This window comes from Ziziphus jujuba, chromosome 4 (assembly GCF_031755915.1).
Source record: "Ziziphus jujuba cultivar Dongzao chromosome 4, ASM3175591v1".
Lineage (NCBI taxonomy): Eukaryota > Viridiplantae > Streptophyta > Magnoliopsida > Rosales > Rhamnaceae > Ziziphus > Ziziphus jujuba.
In genome coordinates, this window is record NC_083382.1 from 3661958 (window position 1) to 3688792 (window position 26835).

The 26835-nt window shown below is 35.0% G+C and overlaps 1 protein-coding gene and 1 pseudogene across 6 annotated transcripts; both read right to left on the reverse strand.

The window, feature by feature from the left end:
• Positions 1 to 56: 56 nt before the first annotated feature.
• LOC112491355 (protein GAMETE EXPRESSED 1-like) lies at positions 57 to 19346 on the reverse strand (annotated as a pseudogene).
• A 1450-nt stretch (positions 19347 to 20796) lies between these two features.
• Positions 20797 to 25457, reverse strand: LOC107416167 (zinc finger protein 4). 6 transcript variants are annotated; one of them, XM_048472659.2, is made up of 4 exons: positions 25029 to 25457; positions 22494 to 22595; positions 22175 to 22235; positions 20797 to 21992 (listed from the first exon to the last, which is right to left on the reverse strand). In XM_048472659.2, the coding sequence occupies exon 4, from the start codon at positions 21883 to 21885 to the stop codon at positions 21103 to 21105; it is 783 nt and encodes a 260-aa protein (XP_048328616.1). In that variant the 5' UTR covers positions 21886 to 21992; positions 22175 to 22235; positions 22494 to 22595; positions 25029 to 25457; the 3' UTR covers positions 20797 to 21102. The 6 variants fall into 6 exon arrangements, with proteins under 6 accessions (XP_048328616.1, XP_060672622.1, XP_048328615.1 ...); XM_060816639.1 differs by having other exon boundaries at positions 20797 to 22049; positions 22494 to 22589; positions 25029 to 25456; XM_048472658.2 differs by having other exon boundaries at positions 20797 to 22049; positions 25029 to 25456.
• Between the last annotated feature and the right edge of the window lie 1378 nt (positions 25458 to 26835).

A 26835-nucleotide genomic window follows, 5' to 3' on the forward strand; every position in this document is an offset into this window, starting at 1 on the left:
ACCTTGTCATTCAATTTCTCTGGCTTCTGATGTTTTTTTCTCTAGCGTCTGATGGTTCAGCTCTTTATAGTCTCTGCATAATTCGAAAGACATTCATTCATTAATATGCAGAATTTATGATGTCCCTTTAAACTTAAAATTTCAATTTTGTATGAATATTGTTTCACCTGTATGTGCAACTAGCATGTTCATACAGAACCAAAGCTAGCAGCCCAAAGATTAACCTGACCTGATTTACCATCCAATTCTATTTTTCATTGCCATATGTTGCCAACTAACGGACAGCAACTTCTATGGAAATTGAGAGACATAGTACTGTAAATGAAAATTAGTTTGAAATTTCAGCAATATTATTAAAGTTAATAGAACCTATCATAATAATTTCTATTGTAACATCCATACCAAGGTATAGCCAGGGCCTGACAGTGTATGTCTTCTTTGTACTAGTGAGTATGTAAATGATAATGATTAATATACAGTAAATGACGAAAGCTCAGATCCACCGCAATCCTTGCCAGTTTGCATTATAAAAAACGAGTAGCCTGTCTAATGCAACAAACATGCTTGCCTGCTTTGATTCAAATGATTCCTGTAAGCAGAAAACCGAAAATTCAAAATGAGAATGTCAGTAATCCCAGCCACCAATTGAATTAAACAACTAAAAAGTCTCAGGGAGAGGGAAAAAAAAAAAAAAAAAACCATGGGAAAGAAATTAAAGTAACCTGAGATGCCAATAGTGATTTTAAATTGTGCAACGTTTTAAACGTTTTCTTTATTGAATGATTTGGGTTAGTGGGGTTAGTGGGGAGTTAATGGGCTTTAAGTGGTTTTTACGTTTTGGAAAAAGTGAAAAAGAAAAAGAAAACAAAGGGTTTTCATTTTTTTTAATTAATTTTTGAAAAACCTCTCACTCTCCCTCATGTTTTTTGAGAAAAAATAAGAAAAAGGTGTTTTTCTTGCATATTGTTTTTTCCTGGTATATTTTACATAGGAAGAGTGGAAAAGTTCTAGTACACTAAAATGTTCGAAAAGAAAGCTTCGGAGGTGCTAAATCCGAGAGTTTTTCGATTCTGTTGTATCCTGGAAGACAACCGTCGGGAAAACATCTGCATCGGTGGGACGGAAATTGTCTTAAGGACACTGTGGTACCACACAGGCCTCGGATCAATTTATTCTTCATACACAGATCAAAGCTAAAGGACTTTCAGGTTGTATTTGTATTTATTTTGTTAATTTTTCATACTTTATTTGTGTTTTATTCCACACATATATTCATATATTATGCATATTCTAATATTTTTGTATTACATTCTTAAGACAATTTTCCCGTTTAATATATATGTTTATATATGTGGAATTGTGAATAATTGAATATTTTTGTTTTGATGATGCTTGTTGATGGAAATATATATATATATATACATGTTTTTATTCTTTTTGCCTTCAAACCCGTATACTTTTTGTTGATGGGTTTTTATTTTTAATTTATAATTATTTTGTATTTAATTCTATGTTTAAAAAAAATTATATATATATATATGTATATAATGTATATAGATATATATATATATATATTTGTTTGGTCCCATGGGTTTGAGAATTCTTGGGTAATTCTTTATTATTTTTTAAACTATTTTTTTTTTCTAAAATCGAATTACCCATGAATTTCTAATTTTTTTTTATATTTTTTTGGTATTTTTTGGGTACTGGAACAGTGCAGAAAGTAAGAAAAATGGTGAACTGGGTCAAAAAACCCGTTTACCAGTGAAACGGGCTGGAAACACCCGGTTGGAGGTTGAAGACGGGTCAGAAAACGGGCTACTGGGTCGGAAAAAGGGTTTGGATAGGTTTCTGGGTCAATGGGCCTAAATTTTAAATTTTGATGGATCTGGCCCAGCTACACAGCCCAACCCACGGTTAGAACAGATTACTGTTCAGACAAGGCCCAAGCCCAAACAAAACAAGGCCCAAGAGAATTCAGCCTGTTTTGCTTGCCATGTGTCTCATCCAGAGACAGCCACGTATCGCCGGCAAGTGAGGCCACGTGTCTATCTGATTCAGGTGACACGTGTCAGACTCTGATGCCGCCGTGTGTCACAAAAAGAAAGAGCCACATGTCTACCTGTTACATATGACACATGGCAAACAGATATAACGATACATGGCAGTGAACAGTAACTATACGGAAATGTACAGATGAACAGTCTCGTAAATAGTAATCATGAACAGTACATTGTGGTGTATACAGAAATCACATTTTTTGTGTATTTTCCTTTTGGAAATTGGTTATAATTAGTTTGTTAAAGATTGAATATAACAGCTAATTGAATTTCTAGGTTACTTTTAGATTCAGAAATGGCTAGTGGAGATGTGCCTGCTGCACAAGTGCCTTCAGAGACTCCTGTTTTCAGGTGCCTCCTCCTGCAGGTCATGCAGAGAGACCGGAGAAGTTTGATGGAGCAAACTTTAAGAGGTGGCAGCAGAAAATGCTGTTCTACTTGACTACGCTGGGCCTTGCGAGGTTCCTGACTGAGGATGCACCACCAAGCAATGACAAGAGTGATAAGGAGACTCTAATGGCGGTGGATGCGTGGAAGAATTCCGATTATTTACGTCGGAATTATGTCCTGAATGGCTTATCTGATGCGTTGTACGGAGTGTACTGCGGCACGAATTCAGCAAAAGAGCTGTGGGAAACTTTGGACCGAAAGTACAAGACTGAGAATGCAAGGTCCGGAAAGTTTGTGGTAGGTCGATTTTTGGACTACATGATGGTGGATACCAAGCCACTGATGAGTCAAGTACATGAGTTGCAAGTGCTCATCCAAGAACTTCTTGCAGAAGGGATGTTCATTAATGAAGCCTTTCAAGTTGCTGTAATGATTGAGAAGTTACCTCCTAGTTGGGGAGATTTCAGGAACTATCTCAAGCACAAGAGAAAGGAAATGGATATGGAGGCTCTTATCGGAAAGCTTCGAATTGAAGATAACAATAGGAGGTCTGACAGAAGAGCCATGAAGGCCGGGATGAAGGCTAATATTGTGGAGCATGGAAGTAGCTCCAAGAACAAGAAGAAACCTGGAAAAATTCCAAGGTGGGGCCTAAAGGAGGCATCTCCAAGAAGGCTAAGTACCAAGGGAAATGTTTCAATTGTGACAAGATGGGTTACAGAGCGGCAGATTGTTAGGAGCCGTCCAAAATTCCTCACCGGAATCCTAGACAAGCCCTGATCCCAGGGAAACCCTACCGGACCCTCTGATGGAAAATCCGGCAGAACCTCCCCTAAGGGTGGACTTACCAAAAATTTCCTGCACTGAAAACACACTTCTATATCGTCCCCTTATTCCTCCCACATTACTACAATTTGATTCCACAAATTTACAGCACTCCAAAAGAATAACAGTAACTCAGTTCATAATTAATACATAAATGTTCGAGACAGTATACAGAGCTTCATGAATTACTATTAAACATAGAATACAACAAGAGTGAAAGAAGTATTACAACTGCAATAAAAGAAGGCAAAGGTTATTCTCGAACTAAGACAGCGATGAAGATCAAGTCCGCTCCGGATGAATACCGACAAACTTGGTACCTAGAGGAACGAAATTTAAAAATATGAGATGCTAATCATCTCAATGAGTGACCCTATCTACTATACAATTATAATACCATGATAATTAAGTAGATAAATAATAATTAATTGAAAATAATATTTTCTCTCAAAAACCCTTACAATTCTTTCGGTTGGAAAAGTTCCCCTTTTAAAACATTTTCACAAAACCCTTTACTCGTATTCCCCGAAAACCAAGACATCAATTCATTCAAATAAATATCAGATAAAATATAATAAGTCAAACATCACAAAATTTATAATTTAAAGGAAATTAATTTATTGAATAATTATGTAAAGGGAAAATTAAATCAATTTAAAATCCCCATTCAAATAAATAATAAAAACATTATTAATTATATTCTTAATTCCAATACAATTTCAAAATATTTATTTTAAAATCTCAGTTCTGAAAATCACTTGATGCACCCACTATATACCAGTGGCGCCAACAGTACCCAGCGTCCCAAGGTACCGCCAGACAGGAGGTTATAAAGAGAAACCGGCATACGGTTGCGTGGCGTCCCATCGTGCCGCTGCAAACAGGTGTCCCGGCCATGGAGGGCTGGCCTACCCTCATCCGATGGCAAACACAAGACAACCCCATAAATCACCTGCGCGCTACTCACACCCACCCACGCGCTAATCACATCCGTGTGCACACTAACCATATCACATATAAACAAAACACCAGTACGTGTATGGTGCATATAAAAATCATAAATCAATACATCTCAAAATTTCAAATTTTTCATAAATATACCGGGTTTATTCCATCCAATTAAACCCGTAAATTTTCCACAATTTCTTTATAATCAACGTCATAAATTCCATGATTTTCAATTCCACCAACTCCCAAATCCACCAATTTAAATATTCAAATTTTTCCAATGGCATAAATATTTTTGAAATATAATAAATTAAATCACATAATATTCCATGGGCATACTTATAAAAATTGAAGCCACCAACATAAACAAATATTTTCCTAGAAATATTTGAAAATCAAATCATGCCCAAAATAATATTAAAACCACAAGAATTTCATATATAATTGAATTCCACAATCCTCAGTACCATAAAATAATTTTCACATTGCATAAATTTATATAATGCATATTTTCTTTAATCAAAATAAATCTACCAATAATTTCCACAATAAATCAATTAAATATTTGACACATAGAATATAAATTTCAAATATTCAAATCACACATAATATTCACAAATTTAATTCCCGAAATTAATTTGAAGGTGGGTCACTCACCTTAAGCACACAATTAAACCACGATCCACCATAGGATCGATTCCACAATTCACACGTGCTCCTAAATTAAGAATTTTACACAGTCAAATAAAATAATATTTTATTCGGGTAAATAATACCCGGTACCCGAGGGGTCTAACACAAACATTAATCAAAATTGTCGAATAATATACCGAATCGAAGCTTGTGGAACGAGGATCGCATTACCAGTCTCCATTGACCCCAATTCCGCCGGTGGTGGCCGGAATTTGGCCGGAAAGCTTCGGCCGATCTTGATCTCCTCGTATCTCGCAAACCGCTTCGAATTTTGGAAATTGGAGGCCATATTTGAACTCAGAGGACCCAAAATAGGGGGAAAGGGGTGGCAATTTGGATTGGGCTGGCCGGAAAACACAAGAAAAGAGGAGAGAGAAATTTTCCGGCCGGAGAAGCTGGGCGCGTCCGGCGGCCGGTGACCGTGAAATTTTGCGGCCGAGCTTGCCTCCGTCCCCCGCTCATCTCTGGCTGGCGCGTGTAGCAAGGTGGTGGCCGGAAATGGTGAAGGCCGATGGACCCGAGGGAGAGAAGAAAAGAAAAGAGAAGAAGAAGAAGAAGGAAGAAGAAGAGGGATCGGGGCTGGGTCCCCTTTTTTCCCACGTGGGGGAAAAGAAAAAAAGAAAAAAGAAAAGAAAAAGAAATAAAAAGAAATAAATTAAAAATAATATTATTACATAAAATAACAATAAAATAATATGATATTAAACACGGTTGACATGTGGCATCTCAACATGGTGATACATGGTCACATTTATTAAGTCACAAGTGGTACATCGTTACACGTTTAAAAATAATATTAAAATAATACAGTATTTGAAAAACTCTACAGGTCCATAACTTTCAACCCACATGTCCAAATCGGACGCGCCGCTAGTCTACGAACTCGTATCGATTAGTACTTCACAACCATGCATGAGTCAAAGCTCAACTTTGCATGAATAAAAAGTCAACTCTGGCACCCCTTGGACAGTTTGGACCTCAACTTGTTTTGCTCATAACTTTCAAACCGTAGCTCCGTTTTCAACGTGCTACTAGTCTACGAACTCGTGCCAACGTGTACTTTGTAACGCTAACTCAGTCAACCTAGAATTCCATCCGAGTCAAAAAGTCAACTTTTGACCCTTCGGTCAACGATCAAAGTTAAAGTCAACGGTCAACGGTCAACCTCCGTCAAAGTTGGAAAATTTCCGCTGTACTTTGGGACAGGGTGTTACACGGAGGCAACGATGATGGAGCACATCACAAGAGAGGTTGATGATATTGACCTAAGTGCTGTTGTCTTTGAGGTGAACTTAGTGGGTTCTAACCCAAGAGAGTGGTGGATAGATACAGGTGCAACCCGCCACGTGTGTGCAGATAGGAGCATGTTCACCTCCTCCGAACCAAAGGCAAATTGGGAGAAGTTGTTCATGGGTAACTCTGCCACATCGGAAATCCAAGGGGAGGGCAAGATTGTCCTGAAGATGACCTCTGGGAAGGATCTGACTCTAAATAGTGTATTGTATGTACCAGAAATTTGAAAGAATTTGGTGTCTGGATCGCTGCTAATCAAACATGGTTTTAGATTAGTGTTTGAGTCAGACAAGGTTATCTTGTCCAAATATGGGATGTTTGTGAGAAAGGGCTATGAAGTCAATGGTATGTTCAAATTGAATATAATGACTGTAAAGCCAAAGTTCATTAATAATAAAGCTAGTACTTCTTCCGTTTACTTGCTTGAGTCTTCCATTTTGTGGCATGGTAGACTAGGTCATGTTAATTTTAATTCTCTATGGAGGTTAATTAACTTGAATCATATTCCTACGTTTGATGTTGATACCAAACATGAGTGTGAAACTTATGTAGAAGCGAAATTAACGAGGTTATCATATCAAACAATTGAAAGAAATAATGAACCTCTGGATTTAATACATAGTGATGTATGTGATTTAAAGTTTGCACCGACTAGAGGTGGTATATTTTATCACCTTTATTGATGATAGCACGAAATATTGCTATGTGTACTTGCTTAAGAGCAATGATGAGGCTATAGAGAAATTTATTCTCTATAAAACAGAAGTTGAGAATCAACTCACCCGCAAAATTAAAGTGATTAGAAGTGATCGTGGTGGAGAGTATGTAACTCCATTTGGAGAGTATTGTGCTCAACATGGCATAATACATGAAGTTACTCCACCATATTCACTGCAATCGAATGGTGTGGCTAAATGGAAAAATAGAACTTTGAAAGAAATGATGAATGCAATGCTGTTAAGTTCTGGAGTACCTCAGAACTTGTGGGGGGAAGCCATTTTATTAGCAAACGACTTTTTAAATAAGGTGCCCCATAAAGATCAGGTGAAAACACCTTATGAACTTTGGAAAGGAAGACAACTTACCTATAAATATTTACGAGTGTGGGGGTGTCTTGCCAAAGTTGTGGTACCTACTCCTAAAAAGGTAAAAATAGGTCCCAAGACAGTAGATTGCATCTTTATAGGATATGCACAAAATAGTAGTGCATATCGGTTTCTCGTGTATAAGCTAGAGATTCTTGATATACACAAGAATACAATAATGGAATCGAGAAATGCATTATTTTTCGAACATATTTTTCCGTATAAAATTGAAGTAGGACCGAGTACGTCTAAACGAACTTATGATGCTATTAGTGATGATGATCATGATAGTGATCAAGATCAGGAGATCGAAGTTGAGACTGAGGTTGAATTAAGACGAAGCAAAAGAGTAAGAACCAAAAAATCCTACGGTCCGAATTTTCTTACTTATATGCTAGAAAGTGAACCTCAAAGCTTCCAAGAAGCTGTTAGTTCTCCTGAAGGAAATTTATGGAAAGAAGCCATAAAAAGTGAAATTGATTCCATCTTGCAAAATCATACCTGGGAACTAGTATATCTTCCTCCAGGTTGTAAACCGTTAGGTTACAAATCGATATTTAAAAGGAAGATGAAAGCAGATAGAACAATAGATAAGTACAAGGCAAGACTTGTAATTAAAGGATACAAATAACAAGAAGGCCTTGATTATTTTGATACTTATTCTCCGGTAACGAGAATAAATTCCATAAGGATGGTACTGGCGATTGCTGCATTGCAGAATCTTGAAGTACATCAAATGGATGTGAAAACAGCCTTTCTTAATGGAGATCTCGATGAAGAGATCAACATGGAGCAACCTGAGGGTTTCTCCGCACCAGGACAAGAAAAGAAAATCTGTAGATTGGTAAAGTCCTTGTATGGACTTAAACAAGCTCCAAAGCAATGGCATCAAAAATTTGATAGTGCCATGCTTAGTGATGGATTTAAGATAAATGAGTGTGATAAGTGCATCTATGTAAAAGATACAAAGAATGGATATGTCATTCTTTGTCTGTATGTAGATGACATACTCATAGTAGGTAGTGACGACAATATAGTCCAAACTACAAAAGCGATGTTGAAATCCAAATTTGATATGAAAGATATGGGGCTTGCAAATGTGATTTTAGGGATGAAAATCACGAGGACTTCGAATGGTATCATTCTTAGTCAAACGTATTATGTAGATAAAATACATGCTAATTTTAGTAAAGATGATACTAATATAGCCAGAACACCCATTGATGTGAGTTTACATTTATCTAAGAATAAAGAAGAGAGTGTAGCTCAAGTGGAATATGCAAGGGTGATTGGAAGTCTGATGTACTTAATGAATTATACAAGACCAGACTTAGCATATGCTATAAGTAGACTAAGTAGATACACGAGTAATTCAAATGATGAACATTGGAAAGGAATCGTTAGAGTATTAAGATACTTACGATATACTCGTGAATACGGACTGCACTATACGAGATATCCTGCTGTATTAGAAAGATACAGTGATGCTAACTAGATATCAGATATTAAGGATTCAAAATCCACTAGTGATTATGTATTTACATTAGCGAGTGCAGCTGTAATGTGGAAGTCCTCAAAACAAACAGTGATAGCTCGATCCACGATGGAATCAGAGTTCATCACATTAGATAAATGTGGAGAAGAGGCAGAATGGTTACGCCAATTCTTAGAGGACATTCCAAGGTGGCCTAAACCTGTGCCAGCTATAAGTATACATTGTGATAGTCAATCTGCGACTTGGCAGGGCACAAAATATTATGTATAATCGAAAGTCTAGACATATTCGTCGCAGACACAATTCTATTAGACAGTTAATCTCAACTGGAGTTATCTCGATAGACTATGTAAAGTCAAAGGATAACATTGCGGATCCGCTAACCAAAGGGTTATATAGAGAACTAGTTGAGAAGTCATCGAGGGGAATGGGATTGAAGCCCGTGAGTAAAGTCGATACAATGGAAACCCAACCTAGTTGACTGAAGATCCCAAGATCTAGGTTCAATGGGACAACGCAATTGTAAAGACTGGTATGTATCACTGTGGGGGTTAATCTTCTGCCCATTCTTATGATGAAATAGTGATAGATAGAGGTTAAGCATGAATTATGCTTTTAATGATTCCTAAAAGTGTGTGTTTAGTAATCTATGCATAGTTATGCTGATTACATTGGAAATATGAATCACCTATGTGAGAGGGAAGAGTGGCCGCTTCAAAGGAGAATTGATAAGGACACAATTCTTTAGAAACTCTCGCAGAACCAGGTAGGTGTTCAAGGCCAAAATGAACACAACAGTGAGAACTGAAGTGTACCAGGAAGGAATCTGTGTGAACTATGTTGTCATTTACTCAAACGATGAAATGGTTCAAAGATATCTCATCGATCATTAGTAGGTAAAGAAGATATAGTTTCACAAGGGAAGGTTCAAAGAGTAACATCTACCTATCCCATGCAGGTTCCAACTGCAGAGCTTTACCACCAGAGTCTTGCATAGTCCTTAGAAGTCAAATCATTCATGTGGGGGATTGTAACATTTTAAACATTTTCTTTATTGAATGATTTGGGTTAGTGGGGTTAATGGGGAGTTAATGGGCTCTAAGTGGTTTTTACGTTTTGGAAAAAGTGAAAAAGAAAAAGAAAACAAAGGGTTTTCATTTTTTTTAATTAATTTTTGAAAAACCTCTCACTCTCCCTCATGTTTTTGAGAAAAAATAAGAAAAAAGTGTTTTTCTTGCATATTGTTTTTTCCTGGCATATTTTACATAGGAAGAGTGGAAAAGTTCTAGTACACTAAAAGGTTCGAAGAGAAAGCTTCGGAGGTGCTAAATCCGAGAGTTTTTCGATTCCGTTGTATCCTGGGAGACAACCGTCGGAAAAACATCTGCACCGGTGGGACGGAAATTGTCTTAAGGACAATGTGGTACCACACAAGCCTCGGATCAATTTATTCTTCATACACAGATCAAAGCTAAAGGACTTTCAGGTTGTATTTGTATTTATTTTGTTAATTTTTCATACTTTATTTGTGTTTTATTCCACACATATGTTCATATATTATGCATATTCTAATATTTTTGTATTACAAATTGTCCATCAATTGACAATGAACTTGCTGAAGCTGCTTTTGTTGTTGAAAGAAGCTCTTCTTGTTGGCCGTGGACATATTCAGCTAAACATTGTAGAGTAGTCCTGTAATTAAATAATGAATTCATCATTAATATTTATGTAATATTTTGTTTTTAGTTAATTTCAACAACTATGTTTTTTTGAAATTTTACCTGCTCTCAGGTGCTTCAGATTGAAAATTTGTTAAAAGCTCAAGGTCTTGGAGTGCTGTGGTTTATGTTGGATTTATGCTCCAGAAGCAATCTAAATCGTTGATCAAGAACCTTAATTAATAATGGGCCGTAGGATCCCCAAACTAGCTCATTAAATGACAGAACCCATTTAACTGATTATTAAGATACAAGAAAGAGTCCATTAACTTGGCCCAGTGTGTTATGAAATCCTAGGAGGATCAGGATTAGCAGTGTATAAATACACTGCTTACTAGTGTCCAAAAAAAGAGTTTTACATATTATTTTCTAGAGATTGGGAATTTCAGTAAAAAATTAAAAACACCTTAAGAGAAAAATAAAAACTGTGAGTTTCAGAGTATTTTTCAGATTAACCTTCTTGTTTCTTTTCTGATCAGGTGTGCCCACACGCAGATCTGTCATTAGAGAATAGTTTGGAAGTTTTTCAGATTAACCTTTTTGTTTCTTTTGTAATTAGGTGCGCCCACATGCAAATCTGTCATTAGAGAATAGTTTGGAAGGTCCTGCACATAAAGGTTAGTAAAATAATAGATAGTGACATTATTTATCACATGCTTTATTCAGTCTCAATCAGGCTTCCGCTGTGTATATGTTACCAGCAATTGGTATCATAGCCGTGATTGAATCGGTGTGTGATAAATCGAATCCATTTTTTCACAGTTTTATTTTTCATGTATATATGAGGTATATTAGATATATGGCACCTAGGATTCTATTATTCATGTTATTTATAATTTTTTGTATTATGAATGAATGATTTGGTTTTGGCTTTAATCTATGGTAGATTTTTGCTTGTATTTTTTTTTTTTTTTTTGGATGTAACAAGGAGGCTAATCATAAGATTAGGGTTTCCTCCTTGATTAATTTACCTATTTATTTTTCCTGCAATTTTTATTTGAATTTTTATATGTAAATTTGGATTTATTGGAAAAATATGTAAAAGTACCCGGAAAAACTGTATACACGTTGCTCTTCGTCTTTTTTCGTGCAGATTGGAACTGCTTCTTGACAAACCAACACCATAAGAAGTTGAAGGACACGAAGGAGGATCAATGGGAAGATAATAGTCACCGGAAACACTGTCACGCTCCCCCATGTGCCACCCAATATGTCTGAGAGTGGTATTCACGGGCCTGTATTCATAAGGCGCGTGGAGGCGCATGAAGACTCAGAATTTGATGATTTTTGGTGGAAAGATTCCTCCTTTGGGTGTTTACTTTCCTATAAAATTTCATGATGATCCAAGGTTTTTTTGGGCGGTTGGTGGCGGTTTTGGTGCTTGAGATCAATAAGGGATATATTAGGATTTTGTGTTATTTGGGCTAAAAACCCTAGAAACCGATTCTAACTTGGCTCACACTCCATAGACTTGCAAGACCTGAAGAAAAAAAGAAGTACGGGTCAGATATCAAGTTGGGCTTCTTGGCCCTTTTAGGCTTGTAATTTTTTTTTCTAGGAAACCATGGATTGTAGCCTATTAATTATTCTATGTTTATAATTGTTTAAATTATATGGATATAACATGTGATATGTGCTTAACATGCCATTTAGAATAGGTGATGCCATATAATTGCTTCATTTGATATATACATGTGCATAATAATATTTGTTTTATCTATAAAATATTATTATGGAAAATCCTAATTAATTAATGTAAAATATTAAATGGGTGAAGGTTAAAAATTAATTCAATTAATTTGAAACATGCAGACTCCATTAAGGGTCTAATAATAAAATGGTTATGTAATGCCCCAACAGATAAGCATGACCAGATTTTATTGGATTGGATCTAAAATAATTTCAAAATTTTAATAAGGTTGTATGGCCTAATGTCAACAATACTTAGATATTAAAGATAATTTTGAAATTAAAATTAATGGTTATTATATTCAATTTTAGTGACAGTAATAATCCTCCCAACGAAGCTCTATTAGTGTTATTAAAAGCCCAAAGATTATTGAAACAATGGTTGATTTTTAAAATTAATTTTGAATAATGTGTGTTTGTGTTATCTGAGAAGGCTCTATATAAGGAGATAGGTTTTTAAGGAGTCTTTGACCCACCTCACATTTTCTGGGAGTTGACTTGGTAGGACACTATACATATCGGGTTCAAAAAGTTTTAATTTTTTAAATCAATTTTGAGTGGTATGTGTTGGTGTTATCTAAGAAGACTCTGTCTAAGGAGGTAGGTTTTTAAGGAGTCTGAGACCCACCTCACCTTTCCTGGGAGCTAACTTAGTAGGACATTAAAGTATACCATGTTCAAAATTTAATTTATTACCAATGTCTTGCCCAACGTAAGTATTTATAATGGAAATTAAATTATTGTTGCAATAAACATTAATAATAAGTAGTTTAAGGGATCTACATATTTGTATGTTTGTTGTATTGATTACGTGTTAATATGTGTACATTTTAATTTTCAGAAAATGGCATCCTTCAATCCTCTAGCTACAATTTTGAATAAAAAACCATTGGATGGAAATAACTACGACCTATGGAAAACCAATCTCTACATTGTATTTGATTTTGAGAGAATAAAATTCATTACAACAACTCTGAAACCCCAGGAGCTCGCTGCTAATGCTTCAGAGGAAACTAAGAAGCAATTTGTAGATTAGCAATGGGCGAATACAACGGCTCGCTGTTATATTCTTGCCAACGTTGCAGAACATTTGCAGAAGCAACTTGACAGCCTGGAGTGTGTATCAGAAATGATTCAGACTCTAGATGGGATATTTCCTAAAAGTAGCAGTACTGCTAGACAAGCAGCTATAGAGGCATTAATGAATACTCATATGATTGGAGGAAGTGTACGAGACCATTGTCTAAAGATGATGGCGCACATCAGAACTGTGGAAGTGATGGGGGCTAAGCTGGAATAAGAGATGAAGATAGACATGATGTTGGAATCTCTACCAGATAGCTTTAGTCAGTTCAAAATGAACTATAATATGAACAAATAGAAGCTTACTCCTGTTGAACTGATGCATGAGCTTGAGAGTGCTGAAGGGTCTTTCAGGAAGCAAGGAAGTGCTTATCATGCTGAAAGTTTCTCAAAACCTAAAAGAAAACCTAAAGGTGGAAAAAAGAACAAGAAGCAGAAGGGAACAGGTCCAGCTGTCAAACCGGCTGCAATGAAGAAGCCAAAAAGCAAGTGCTTCAAGTGCGGACAAAAAGGTCACTAGAAAAAGGATTGCCCTAAATCAGGTATGGGTAGTCTAAATGTTGTTAAGGTTTGTTTAGTGAAGAATTACAATGATAAATGGATCATTGATTCAGGAGCCACTAACAATATTTGTTACTCTTTGCAATAGTTCAAACAAAACAGCCTACTTAGTAAATGACAAAGACGCTTGAAGTTGGAAAATGGGGAATATATCTTCATAATGGCAGTAAGACTAGTAGAGTTATGTTTTGATAATAAAATTTTAAGTTTATCAGACTATTTATTTGTTCTGGATTTTAAGAGGAATTTGGTTTTTGTTAGTTGTTTAGTTGAATATGTTTTAACAGTGCAGTTTAATTCCTCAGTTTCAATAACGATTAATAATACTTTTATTTGTTCCGGATTATTGATGAATGGTCTACATTTTTAACTCCTTTGTCTTATAGTATAAATGTCATTGAATATACTGATGATGAGCAACCTCCCTTATCTAAGAAAATGAAGGTTTCAAATTAAACCTATCTATGGCATTTGCAACTGGGTCATATTAATTCTAGCAGAATTCATGTGAATTATATTTAGAAGGTAAAATGACAAAGAGGCCTTTCAAGGCCAAAGGAAATTATGCCACCATACAATTAGAATTGGTACATACTGATGTATGTGGACCAATGAGCATTCAAGCCAGAGGCGGGTATGAATATTTCATCACATTTACCGATAACTACTCAAGATATGGTTATGTTTACCTAATGCGCCATAAGTTTGAAACTTTTGATAAATTTTGAGAATATAAGGGTGAGGCAGAAAAGCAATTGGGTGTCCATATCAAGCAATTTCAATCTGACTGAGGTGGTGAATACATGTTTAGAGAATTCAAGTCTTACTTAGCTAAAGAGGGGATAGTTTCTCAATTATCATCTCCGCGAATGCTCTAGGAAAATGGAGTCTCTGAAAGGAGAAATAGAATCCTTTTAGATATGGTGAGGTCAATGCTTAGTTATTCATCATTACCTAAATCGTTCTGGGGATATGCCTTAGAAACAGCTGCATACATACTAAACTAGGTTCCATCTAGATCTGTTTGAAAGACACCCACAGAATTATGGGAAGGGCACAAACCCAGTTTAAACCATATTCGAATTTGGGGTGCCCTGGCACATGTCTTAGCACAGAAATCTCAAATATTGGAATCTCATACAGAAATGTGTATGTTTATTGGCTACCCCAAGAGAGCGAGAGGTGGAATATTTTATAATCCAAAGGAAAAGAAGTTGATAATGAGTACTCATGCTACTTTCTTAGAAGAGGATTATATGAATAATTTTAAACCTAAGAGTAAAATGGTTCTTGAAGAGCTTGGTTCAATTCAAGATCCTTCAAGAACTACCAGAAACTCCTAGTTTTCTACCCCTGTTTCCTATTGATGTTTAAAGAGAAAAAAATGTACAAATGTACTCGAAGGTGAACAAACATAGGAAACAGCTCAGGACCAAATTCAAAAAACTCAAGAACAAAAATATAATGAAGAGATTGGTAATCCACCTGAACCACAAAACTTGGATCCTCCTGTACATGTACAACAACCAGTGCAGCAAACTCGTAGTGGGAGAATGATATGTAAACCTGCAAGGTATGCCTTGTTAGGAGAAACTTATCAAGTCGTTCTGGATAATCCTGATGACAACCCTACCACATACAAAGAGGCATTGGAGGATGTTAATGTGCAAGAGTGGAGAAAAACCATGGATTGTGAGATGGAATCTATGGATTCTAACTCAGTCTGGTCTCTTGTAGAAGCACCTAAAGGGGTAAAACCAATTGGGTGTAAGTGGATCTACAAGAGAAAGAGAGGACCAGATGGGAAGGTTGAAACCTTCAAAGCTGTATTGGTGGTAAAAGGTTATACCCAGAAAGAGGGTATAGATTATGATGAAACCTTTTCGCCAGTAGTCATGCTTAAATCTATCCGGATTCTCTTAGCTCTAGCAGCTTTTCTAAATTGGGAGTTGGAAGATGACATCTATATGCCACAACTAGAAGGGTTCATAACAAAAAGTCAATAACACATGGTTTGCTAGTTGCATAGGTTAATTTATAGATTTAAGCAAGCATCCAGATCATGGAACATCACGTTTGATCAAGTTATCAAATCATACGGTTTTGAGAAAAATCCTGATGAACCATGTGTGTATAAAAAGATTCAAGGTATAGTGGTAGTTTTTCTGGTTCTTTGCGTAGATAACATTCTGTTAATAGGAAACAATGTAAAAGTGTTGTCAGATGTAAAAAGTTACCTAAAAAAGTAGTTTGATAAGAAGGATTTAGGTGAAGCTAACTATATTCTAAGAATCAAACTTTTACAAAACCGAACGAATAAGTTGTTAGCTCTATCTCAAGCTTCCTACATTGATAAAATAGTGACCAGGTTTGGCATGGAAAATTCCAAAAGGGGACTTCTACCCTTTAGACATGGAATTCATCTTTCTAAGGAGCAATCACTGAAAACTCTCGAAGATAAAGAACTCGTTAGTAAGAAACCTTATGTTTCAGCTGTTGGTAGTCTCATGTATGTTATGCTATGTACTATGCCAGATATCTGCTATGCAGTGGGAGTAGTAAGCTGGTACCAATCAAATCCTGGAGTAGAACACTGTATTGTAGTAAAGCATACACTCAAGTATTTAAAGAGAACGAGGGATTATATGTTGGTGTATTCCAGTGGGAATCTTGAAACCCTTGGTTATACAGACTCTGATTTTCAAGGAGATATTGATTCTAGTAAGTCAACATCAGGATATGTGTTTAACCTAAATGGTGAAGCCATTTGTTGGAGGAGTGTTAAACAAACTTGTGTTGCTGACTCCACAACTGAAGCTGAATATGTGGCTGGATCTGAAGCTACAAAGGAAGCTGTATGACTTAAAAAATTCCTTTTGGATCTTCATGTGATACCGGGTGCAGATCGGCCCATTACCCTTTACTGTAATAATGGTGGGGCCGTAGCACAGTCCAAAGAACCTAGGTCTCATAAAAAGTAGAAACACATATTAAAAAAATACCACTTGATCCGTGATTTCATTGAAATAGGGGATACAGTGGTTACTAAAATAGCATTTGAGGAGAACCTAGTAGATCCTTTTACTAAGACTATTCTTGAACATGTGTTTGAGAAGCATGTAAATTGTATGAATCTTAAGTGGATCCCAGGCTTACTTTAAAGTAAGTGGGAGTTAATTACATTTGTGTTTTGAAGCAAGACAAGTTGTAATTTCATTTTCTGATTCAATAATATTAAATTCTTTTGCACATAATATTTTACGTATAAGGTCCAGATTAATTATATAGTATATGATCATATGAATAAGTCCATAGAAGACATGATTATAGGTTCTCATAATTAATGATGTGTCTCACAGTTGTTAAACAAAGCTTGGCACTTTATTTAGACTATAATATTTTATGAAATAATTTGTCTTGATTATTATAAAATATTGGAATGAACTATGGTCATTCTAAGAGGATCGAGAGAGATTTAATTAAGGATAAATTTTTGTGAAAGGAATTGAATCTCAGGCAATATTTGATATGTTATTTTTTTTTAATCTTGAGTATATTGTAAATAGGTAATTAAGTGATTATGGTTCTTTGAGTTATCAATAAGTGAGGTCTATTATGAACGGCCAATATCTTGATGATTTGGGAATTATAATCTTTTGATTACTAAGTATTTATGAAATATATAAAATGGAATTTGTATGAAATATCCTTTTGACATGTTTCGGTACTTGGATATTGAAAGTCACTGGCCAGTGCATTGGATCCGTTAGAGAAACTGATAAGTTAAGAGAATAAATAATTAATTGATCGACAGAAATTATTATCGATTAATTATTGATATTTTACAAAGGAAAAATACAATTAATATATACATTATTAGTTTTGGAGTTCAAATCTGGGCTTTTAGTATAGTAGCACCGGATAGGATCACGGTCCTAGACTTGCTTCTAAGCAAGTGGAAGATTGTTGGATTTATGCTCCATAAACAATCTAAACCATTGATCAAGAGCCTTAATTAATAATGGGCCGTAGGATCCCCAAACTAGTTCATTAAATGACAGAATCTATTTAACTAATTATTAAGATACAAGAAAAAGACCATTAACTGGGCCTAAGATGTTATGAAATCCTAGGAGGATTAGGGTTAGCAGTGTATAAATACACTGCTTACTAGCCTCCAAAAACAGGTCTTTACGTATTATTTTCTAGAGATTGAGAATCTCAGTAGAGAATTAAAAACACCTTAAGAGAAAAACAGAAACTGTGAGTTTCAGAGTGTTTTTCAGATTAACCTTCTTGTTTTTTTTGTGATCAGGTGCATCCACACACAGATTTGTCACTAGAGAATAGTTTAGAAGGTCCTACGCATAAAGGTTAGTAAAAGAATAGATAGTGACATTATTTATCACATGCTTCATTTAGTCTCGATCAGGCTTCTGCTGTGTATATGATACCAGCAGTTTATCCATCTAGAAGTTGCTGCTGCTTATTCGAGGACACACCAGCCATATTATCAATATCATCAGCTTTGCTTTCCAGGTATTTCATCTTCAATTACATTATGTCTCCAACTTTAGTAATCTCCTTCTCTATTTCAATAGTCTCATTTCTTAAATTCCCAATTTCTTTGCCAAGATCGCTGTACAAATCTTGAACCATTTCCATCCGTTCTTTTTATGTTTTTCTTCATTTCGACTTGCCCTTCTTGCTGTTCTTCCTGAGAAGTTGCGATTTTCCTAGACTGCTCATAGAGTGCTTCTGACTGCTTGGACAGAACATCTATATGATCTTCCACTCTTTTTGTTGTTTGAGCAACTTGCTGTGTTCCATTATCAATCCGATTCAAAGAATTGTGTATTTGATCTGAGCCCTTCAAAAGATTTCTTGATATCTCTTTCAGTGGTTTCCAATTTGTCCTCAGCATACTGTGCTGAAGTTCTCGGATCATTCACCAGTTTCTCTGTTTCATGCTTGAAAAAATGAACCCTATGTAAAAAAAGGAATCAAAATTCATGTTGGTAGGTTTTTAATCTAGCTAAAGAGCAAAAAAGGAACTATATATACTAAACTGTAACTGATAAAAGATAGAGTTGGTTTCGAGGTAGAATTCCAAATAAACCTCGTGCACATATTCATTCATCCTTTTGAAAGCAATCACTAAGATGCCAAGCAAGCCTCTTCTTCTTCTCATCGGCTGCAAAAATCTCGGAGCACTCGGAAAAAAGATGCCAGAAAGCCTCTTTCCAGCAAGGGTTCAAGTACCCAATTTCAGTTTGCTCTTAGCATCTTCTACTAGCTTAGTTCCTTTGGGTTCATTGAACCTTCCAAGGAGAATTCAGCAAACTGCACCAGTAAAAGAAGTCTCGGAACCAGAAGGGTTATAAGTGGAGTGAGCTCCCTGTAAAAAAGGGAACCAAATCGATGGCATATACCAACTACATGACTGGCATTTTGATGGAGCAAACATCAAAATTAAGATCAAGAGACAACGGTGGTGATAACCCATTTGATATTTTTCTTAATTGTATGTTTCTCTCTTCTTCTGCTTCAATATTCTCTGAATAATCTAATATTAAAAATTAAAAAAAAAAAAAAAACCTGCATCACACATTACAGAGTTTGAGGCAGTGTAAAAGTTAAAAAAATAAATAAATAAAAAGGACAACTTTATAAAATTATAGAAATTGTGACTTTTTATCATAAAATGTAATATGTGGGAAAATAAAGTTTTGAAATTCATCTTGCTTTTGCTTTGCGTCAAGAAAAAAGGCATGCTTTTTCTCTGCAATTCAAAAAACTAGTTTTACAAACTAAACTAATTTTATTACAGGTTGATGTGATAAAATTAATTATTACGTGAAACCAAAGCTCGGAAAAAAAAAAAAAATTCCTTGGCAGTCCTGCACTTTGTTTGTTACAATATAAATTATATATGTATATATTTATATATACAAGGTTCAGAGTTTATGCCTTGCTTGAGCTAAAAGCTTGGTTTGTGATTCTTGTTGAATTACATGATTTAGGAACAGGTTTATTTCAGTATATATAGCTAAGCTAACTAATTGGAAAGATGGTAATCTCCAGCTAATAAACATCCATGCATTAGCAAATATTAGAATATATAAAAACCTTTAAAATTAAGACATGATGTCAAGCTAAATCGAACTAAAGGCTTTTAACATATTTGAGAAGTATGATAAAACTCTTAGAATATTATATATTTCATGAAATAATCAAGGGTTTTAATTTGTATTCGAGAAAGAAAATAAGAGAGTGAGAGACCTTAGTGGGTTGAAAAATTGTTGCTTGAAGGCAGAGGAATATAAAACACACAGGGCTGTCTATAGAACACTGTTTCGCAATGTTGAATGAGTTTGTTATTTATATATATTATACGGTGTATTACCCCCAAAAAAATAAAAAAAATAAAAAAGTTATAATTTATATGGTTTTATGGTCCTAAAGTTTGATGGGTTTAAGAAAGGAACCGATACGACATTGGATGTGCCTTGTCTGAAAAAGGAAATAAAAAGCCATCGAAACGGTGCGTTTGTTTTTTCATCGGGAGCTGTAGAGGCGAAAACGGAAAGTCGGAAAGTCACAATCTTTTTGTTGTATTACCACTTTGCCCCACTTTGTTACTTGTAAAAGATGCTGTGGGCTCCGGTTTATTCGGGGCCCAAGTTAAAAAGAATTCGGACATAATTTTGAAATTATCCCAATATATATTTACATATATGTATATATATATATATATATAAAAATACATTTATATTTTTATAATTTCTCATTTGAGATTACTATAGAATTGACCATCAGTTATAAATAATCTTAACTTTTTTGGTCTTTTTACCTGTTAAATTGTTGTTGGTGTTCTTTAATTAGCTTTCTATTATTTGCAGTATTGTCAACCAAAAAGAGAAATTAGAAATACAAAAAAGAAAGATTGATCAAAATATTCAACATGGACTATTTTAGTACTGCAAATTAAACTAGAAACATGATTTGTGTCACAAAAATAAGCAAAGGGCTCCAATATAATCCAGAGAGATAGAGCTCTTATACAATGACAATCATAAAAACAAGCACCAAATTAGAGTCAGGATTACATGACGAAAAAGAAAGGCAGAGAACAATACAACAATGTAAGAATAACAGCTTGCAGCCTTGGCTCATGTGTATCTCATCACTGTACAGAAAGAGAACAACAAGTTGGCCAAAAGTGCCATAGCCAGATCCAAAAACCAAGCAAACTAACCTTGTCAAAGTTTCAGCGTAAGATCTGGTGTAGAGTCGTCTATGTCCGCAGTTGGTGTGACCTCTACAAAATTTAAGTTTGAACTACCGGTCAGTACAAAACCAGGTAGAGTATTGGTACTATTCGTCTCAGCAACCTGACGAAAACTGCCAGGCCATAATAGTTCTGCCTCATCATCCTCCAAGAATATTGGTACACCAAGATAACCCTGTTCAAATCTTGCACTAGTTCTAATATCAGAAGGCCTAACCAGCGGTGCTATCCCATCGTGCACTGAAGAGTGCGCTTTGATTCCTAAGGACCTGAATGATGATCCATGAATAGGCAGAGATGCAAGCCCTGCATACTTCTCCGAGAAAATACTCATTCGCATAGCGCGTTTTGCTAGTGTCCTTTCTCTCTTATGTGCATTTTGGTGACCACCAAGTGCTTGAGAGCTGAAGAATTTTCGCTGACAGTAATTGCATGAAAAAACTCTTGGTATGGCTGCTGCAGTGTTGTGGGATGATGGTTCATTGCTGCTCTCGCTTGTGCTTGACAACGAGAGTCCAATTGAGTCTCTTCCCCCGAAATCCTCATTATTGAATTGAAGAGTTAAGTCGAGGCAAACCTGCTCCAATCCTGGTTGAGCTGTTGTCAGATTTGCAAGATGGGAAGAATTAGTGAGGCTCTCATTGGATGATCCAGCAGATGTTTCTTGGATCGATACATTGGAAGCAACTTGGCTGCTGACATCAGAATCATTGGCTAAGGATGCCTCCACTTCAAGGTCAAAGGTTGCTTTCATGATTTTTGGTCGTAGACTAATAAGTGAACTAATTATTAGACTGTTTGCATTTGAAACAGGAAACAAACAGATCCAACCAGGTTAATGGACGATAAGTGAAGACTATCCTGCAGTAATAGGAGCAAAGAACAATTGGCATGACAGAAATGGTTGTCCTGAAATACCTGAAGGAAAAAAATGTAAAATGGAAGCACAAATTTGAACGGACAAATGTACTAAAGTCATTAGGAAGTTAAAAGAATTGAAAGAAAATATATATGTTACTCATGAGCATTGATATTGTCATTACCTCTAAGTAACACGTCAGCGATAAGTTAGAAGTATCCCAAGGCTCGTAACCTATGCTTTGCCTGCGTTTCATGTTAGTTTTAGCAAATTGTTTACGAACTAACATACAAATTCAAAGTATGCAGCAATCCAAAATGCTGTACTGCAAATTAGTTCAGCTGATCATCCAATTGTATCTAAAGAATTTAATAAATTCAGTTGGCCAGATGAACAGCAACATAACTTAAATAAATTGGCATATAGAAGCTCGGAATCATAAAGAAGATATAATTGGGATGAAGATGCACAAATCTAGGAAAAGCTAAAAACATGTAGGTTACCAAGATGAATTTGAGGAGGTATTGGAGAGGTTTAGCAGGCTTAAAGCTAAACTTAAGAAGACTTCTTAAGCAGTATACTTCCAAACATCTTTGGAGCTATTCCTTATAACAGAGAATAAGGTAGAGTATTAAGTTCCATAAGAAAGTATAATAGGGTATCTTATGTATGTAATGACATGTATGCAACTTCACCTAAATAAAACTGGTGTTGATAGTGTGTGTGTGTGTGTGTGTGTGTGTGTGTGTGTGTGTGGAGTATCAATAAGAAACATTCGAATGCTATATTACCAGTATGGTTGACATAGTCTCTAATATGAAAATGAATATGTTTAGGGTAGATTGTCAGGATCTTGATAACGAAAGATACATGACTGCAATTGTTTTTAGCTCTAATTGCAGATTCAGTTATAAGAAGTAGGTCATGTGCTATTGCTTTCCATCACAGGAGAAGCATAATAAATTAGAAGCTATAATGACACCAAAGATTTCAACATGGCTGAAGGAATTGGTTGAAAACTTGGTTTTAAGACAATGTTATTTATTTAGCAAATAATCAGGTTTACTATGCAAGAGCAAGACACGTAGCACAGCAAGTTGATTTCCTGGGCAGGGATATCTTTATATAAGGCAATTAATCTTTCGTTTGAGGAAAGGTATAAAAGACAAGTATATTTTAGAAATTTTAGTTGGAGTACGAAACTATTGTCTTGAGTTTGAGCCATAGAAACCTATGGTATTTGGAAAAAAGACAGTAACTGTGTTGCTCACGATCGCATATATGGTATTTCCCATATTAAGAATGAAGAGTTTTTCCTTCTAAATTGGTAGTATGAGAAAAGCTCATGAATTATAATTTTTGAACTTAGCATATTGGTAGAGCTTCAAAGAACTTGTGATCTCACAAATTTCCATTGACAGTGGATTTGGTCCCTCTTTCTTCCATAGAAATAGACAATTCCATTTCAAGTTTTTCTCCTATCATTTCTTGTAAAATCATTCTTGTGCGATAGTCCTTGTGTCTTCTTAAGTCCATTCATTGAAACCTTTTTTTTTTTTTTTTTTTTTTTTCCTCTTTTTATTTCTTATTTCTGGAGGAAGTGTATGTAGGTAAAGCAGGATTGTTCTCACAGTCACAGATAAACAGTTTCCTTTAAAAGGCATTAGACTCTGAATCTAATAGCTAGAGAACTTTGTAGGCAATTCCATTTTAAGTTTCTTTCTTTCTATCATTATATTGTTCTCACATATATAAGTTCAATGAGTGTAAACGATAGAGAATCTTGTTACACAGTAACAAAAACTCCGTTAACAGGTGCTCAAGGATAAGAAAAAATATTAACAACAAACAGATGAAGAATTTAGAGCAAAACACAAACTTGATACTTAACAGAAGGCAATCCATTAAACCAATACAAACACAAAAGGACAAAAGTTGCAGCCTTGAAAAAGATACTAGGACGTAGAACAAATAAGGCCCCTAAATTGAGCAGGGACAGGAATAACATTAAGAAAATAAGACAGCTTAAAATCTTAAGCAGTTGAACAGCAGAGAAAGCTAGCATAAAAATACCATTTCAAAGATTCAACATCATAGTATCATGTTAGTTACCCTGTTTTAGAAATTTCAATTAAATAAAGATGAGAGCTGTTATAACCATTTATAACCATGTATAACTTAAATACTCAAGTAACATATTAAGCAAGAGAGTAAGGTTTTTCTTAGGATAGAACTTTAATTAAGAATTAAAATATAAATTGAATATGAGAGTGTGTTACTATATAAGACATCAGCAAAGAACACTATAAAGCATGTTTAAGAAAAGGAACAAGCAAAGCATAAAGAAATGACAGTCTAATCTGTCATAAGTTACCAAGAAGAAGAATGCAATTTTACCTAACTATATCTCATTCAATCTCAAATAAACCAAAATTATCAAAAAACACTCATAAAATTGTGGAACTCTAGAAGTGAATAAATTTTAAGATCCATATATATAATTCTCACAATCTTGAAATTACTAGTTATTGGTCATGTAAGGGAGTGAAGGAAATAAAGAAAAGACGAGAAAAATGACAAGCAAGACCTTGTCAAGAACTAGACCAGAAAACCAAGAAATTAAATACAGATAACTCATGCATAAACATAACATTTTTCATCCTCATCTGCAATGAAAAATACATGAGAAATCCCATCTTAACCTTCATCATTTATACAAGAAAAGGACAAATTCATAAGCAGTATAAAATCAGAATTAATTAACCAAAAAATTCATTATTCAAGAGGAAGGATGAGGCATTCAACAAATTCACAGACAAAAATAGTGAAGCCCTGGTAGAAAATCCACAACCATTGGAGTAGAAAGAAAAATTTTGATAATCACAAACCTCAAAAAAGCCACAGAAAAACCAAAACAAAGAAAACAAAATAGCACCAAAAAAGCAATAGAAACAGATCATCAGAGAGACAGCTAGAAAGACAAACAAGAAAAGTTGGAAAGACAAACAAGAAAATAGATAGAAGAATATATAGCATACCATGATGAAGATCAAGAAGTGAAACTGGGTTCATAGGCTCCATTCAAACTGCTTGTGAATTAGCAGACATAAGTTGGAAGTGAAGGGGTTAATTTGCTGATCATATTAGGGCTGTTAGCTATTATGATCATCCGAAGACAAAAACAGTTGTAGTAGTGTTTTTGAGGTTTGTTGGCAGAGAGAAACAAATGGAGGCAGGTAAGCTGAGCTGAAAAGAGAGAGAAAGAGAGAGAATGAGAAAGCAAGGGAGTTAGGAAAGAAAAGAAAGAGGATTAGTACTAAAAAACAAAGAAAAAAGGGAAATGGACAAAGGGGAAGGGAGAGGGAGGTGGAGGGTATTTGATGTTTAATTATGGGAAAGCAAAGGTAAGAGAGCAAGGAAGGGAGTGGTGGGGTGGGGGGGACAATGGTGGGACGTCAGAGAAGTCAGAGAAAAGGTGGTGTTTTTGTTGCGATAAATTTAACAAAAAATTAAAATAAATAAGGATATGTTTATATAAAATATATATGACACAATAATTCATTCCCTCTCAAATTCTCTCCCAGCCAATCTATATATATACACATATATATATATATATATATACAAAATGCTTCTCTGTTTTTGTTCTCATTTTATTTTTTTGATATTTTTTTCTTTTTGGGGGGTGTCTTTTCCACATAGAAAACTAACTGCTTGTACATAGAACTTTCAATTACAAGTACTACATTGAAAGAGAAAGAGAGAGAGAGAGAGAGAGAGAAGGGGGGAAAGAGAAATTTAGTGACAGGAAAATAATATATAGATGGACAGAAATGTAAGTAACATATAGTACAATAGTCGCTTATAAGATATATGATGAGACCCACAAAAGATTCTTTCTCTGTTTCACTCCCCACTTGTAAAGTGTCTTTGAGTTTGTTTCAGATAAGTCCACAGTGCATGGGTCATGGTTTCATTCATCAGATTCACCGTCGCCTTTCCTTTTCCTCTGCACGTCCAACGTTACATATGTATAACGACGCTTTTTCATTCATCATATCCAATAAAATAGCATAGCATATTTATATATACGGGCAACCAATAATGCCATCATAACCATATATTATATATCTTTTATATATATATATTATATGATATTTATATAATTATAACAACTCCATCCCACTATGTATATAAATCAAAGAGTATAATGTTCTTTGCACTTATATATATATATATATGCATCATTTTGGATTACAATTGTTAGCATTACATCATTATGTACTCATAAGCTAAATTTTATTTTATTTACCATAAAAAAAAAACTAAATTTTATTTTTGAGTTTTGTTTTAATGAGGTTAATTTGTTAGGCTTTTTTCCACTCCTAATTACTTGAATCTACATTTTAGGAAAGAGATTGTTTGTCAACAAATTACAAGAATGCCCTTGTGAAGTATAACCTAACTCATTAACTCTAGTATACATTATAAAACACTTAAATCAAATCCCCCTCAAAGTGGGGATACGTATTTAATAGACCAAACTTGGAACACAAAAAGATTTTTAAGTTTTTGTTTGCTCAAAGCTTTATGGTATATATGTTTCCAATCTGGTCTTCAAACTTAAAAACATATATGGAGTGACCATTAATATTGTAGGAATATTAATAAAGTTTTGGCATTAATTATAAAAAGTTCATAGTGGTTGCATGCCTGAAAATAATGAATAGGGCAAAGGACTTCATAGAGACTTATATGATGAGTGTTTTCTCCTTTTTACATATCCACTCGTTATTCATTTTTATGGTAGGGTGACAAGATGCTCACAACATTATTTTAAGATAA

Excerpts from the sequence above, each read along its gene's own strand:
- LOC107416167 (XM_060816640.1), bottom strand. The coding sequence starts at position 21,885 with ATGAAAGCAACCTTTGACCTTGAAGTGGAGGCATCCTTAGCCAATGAT.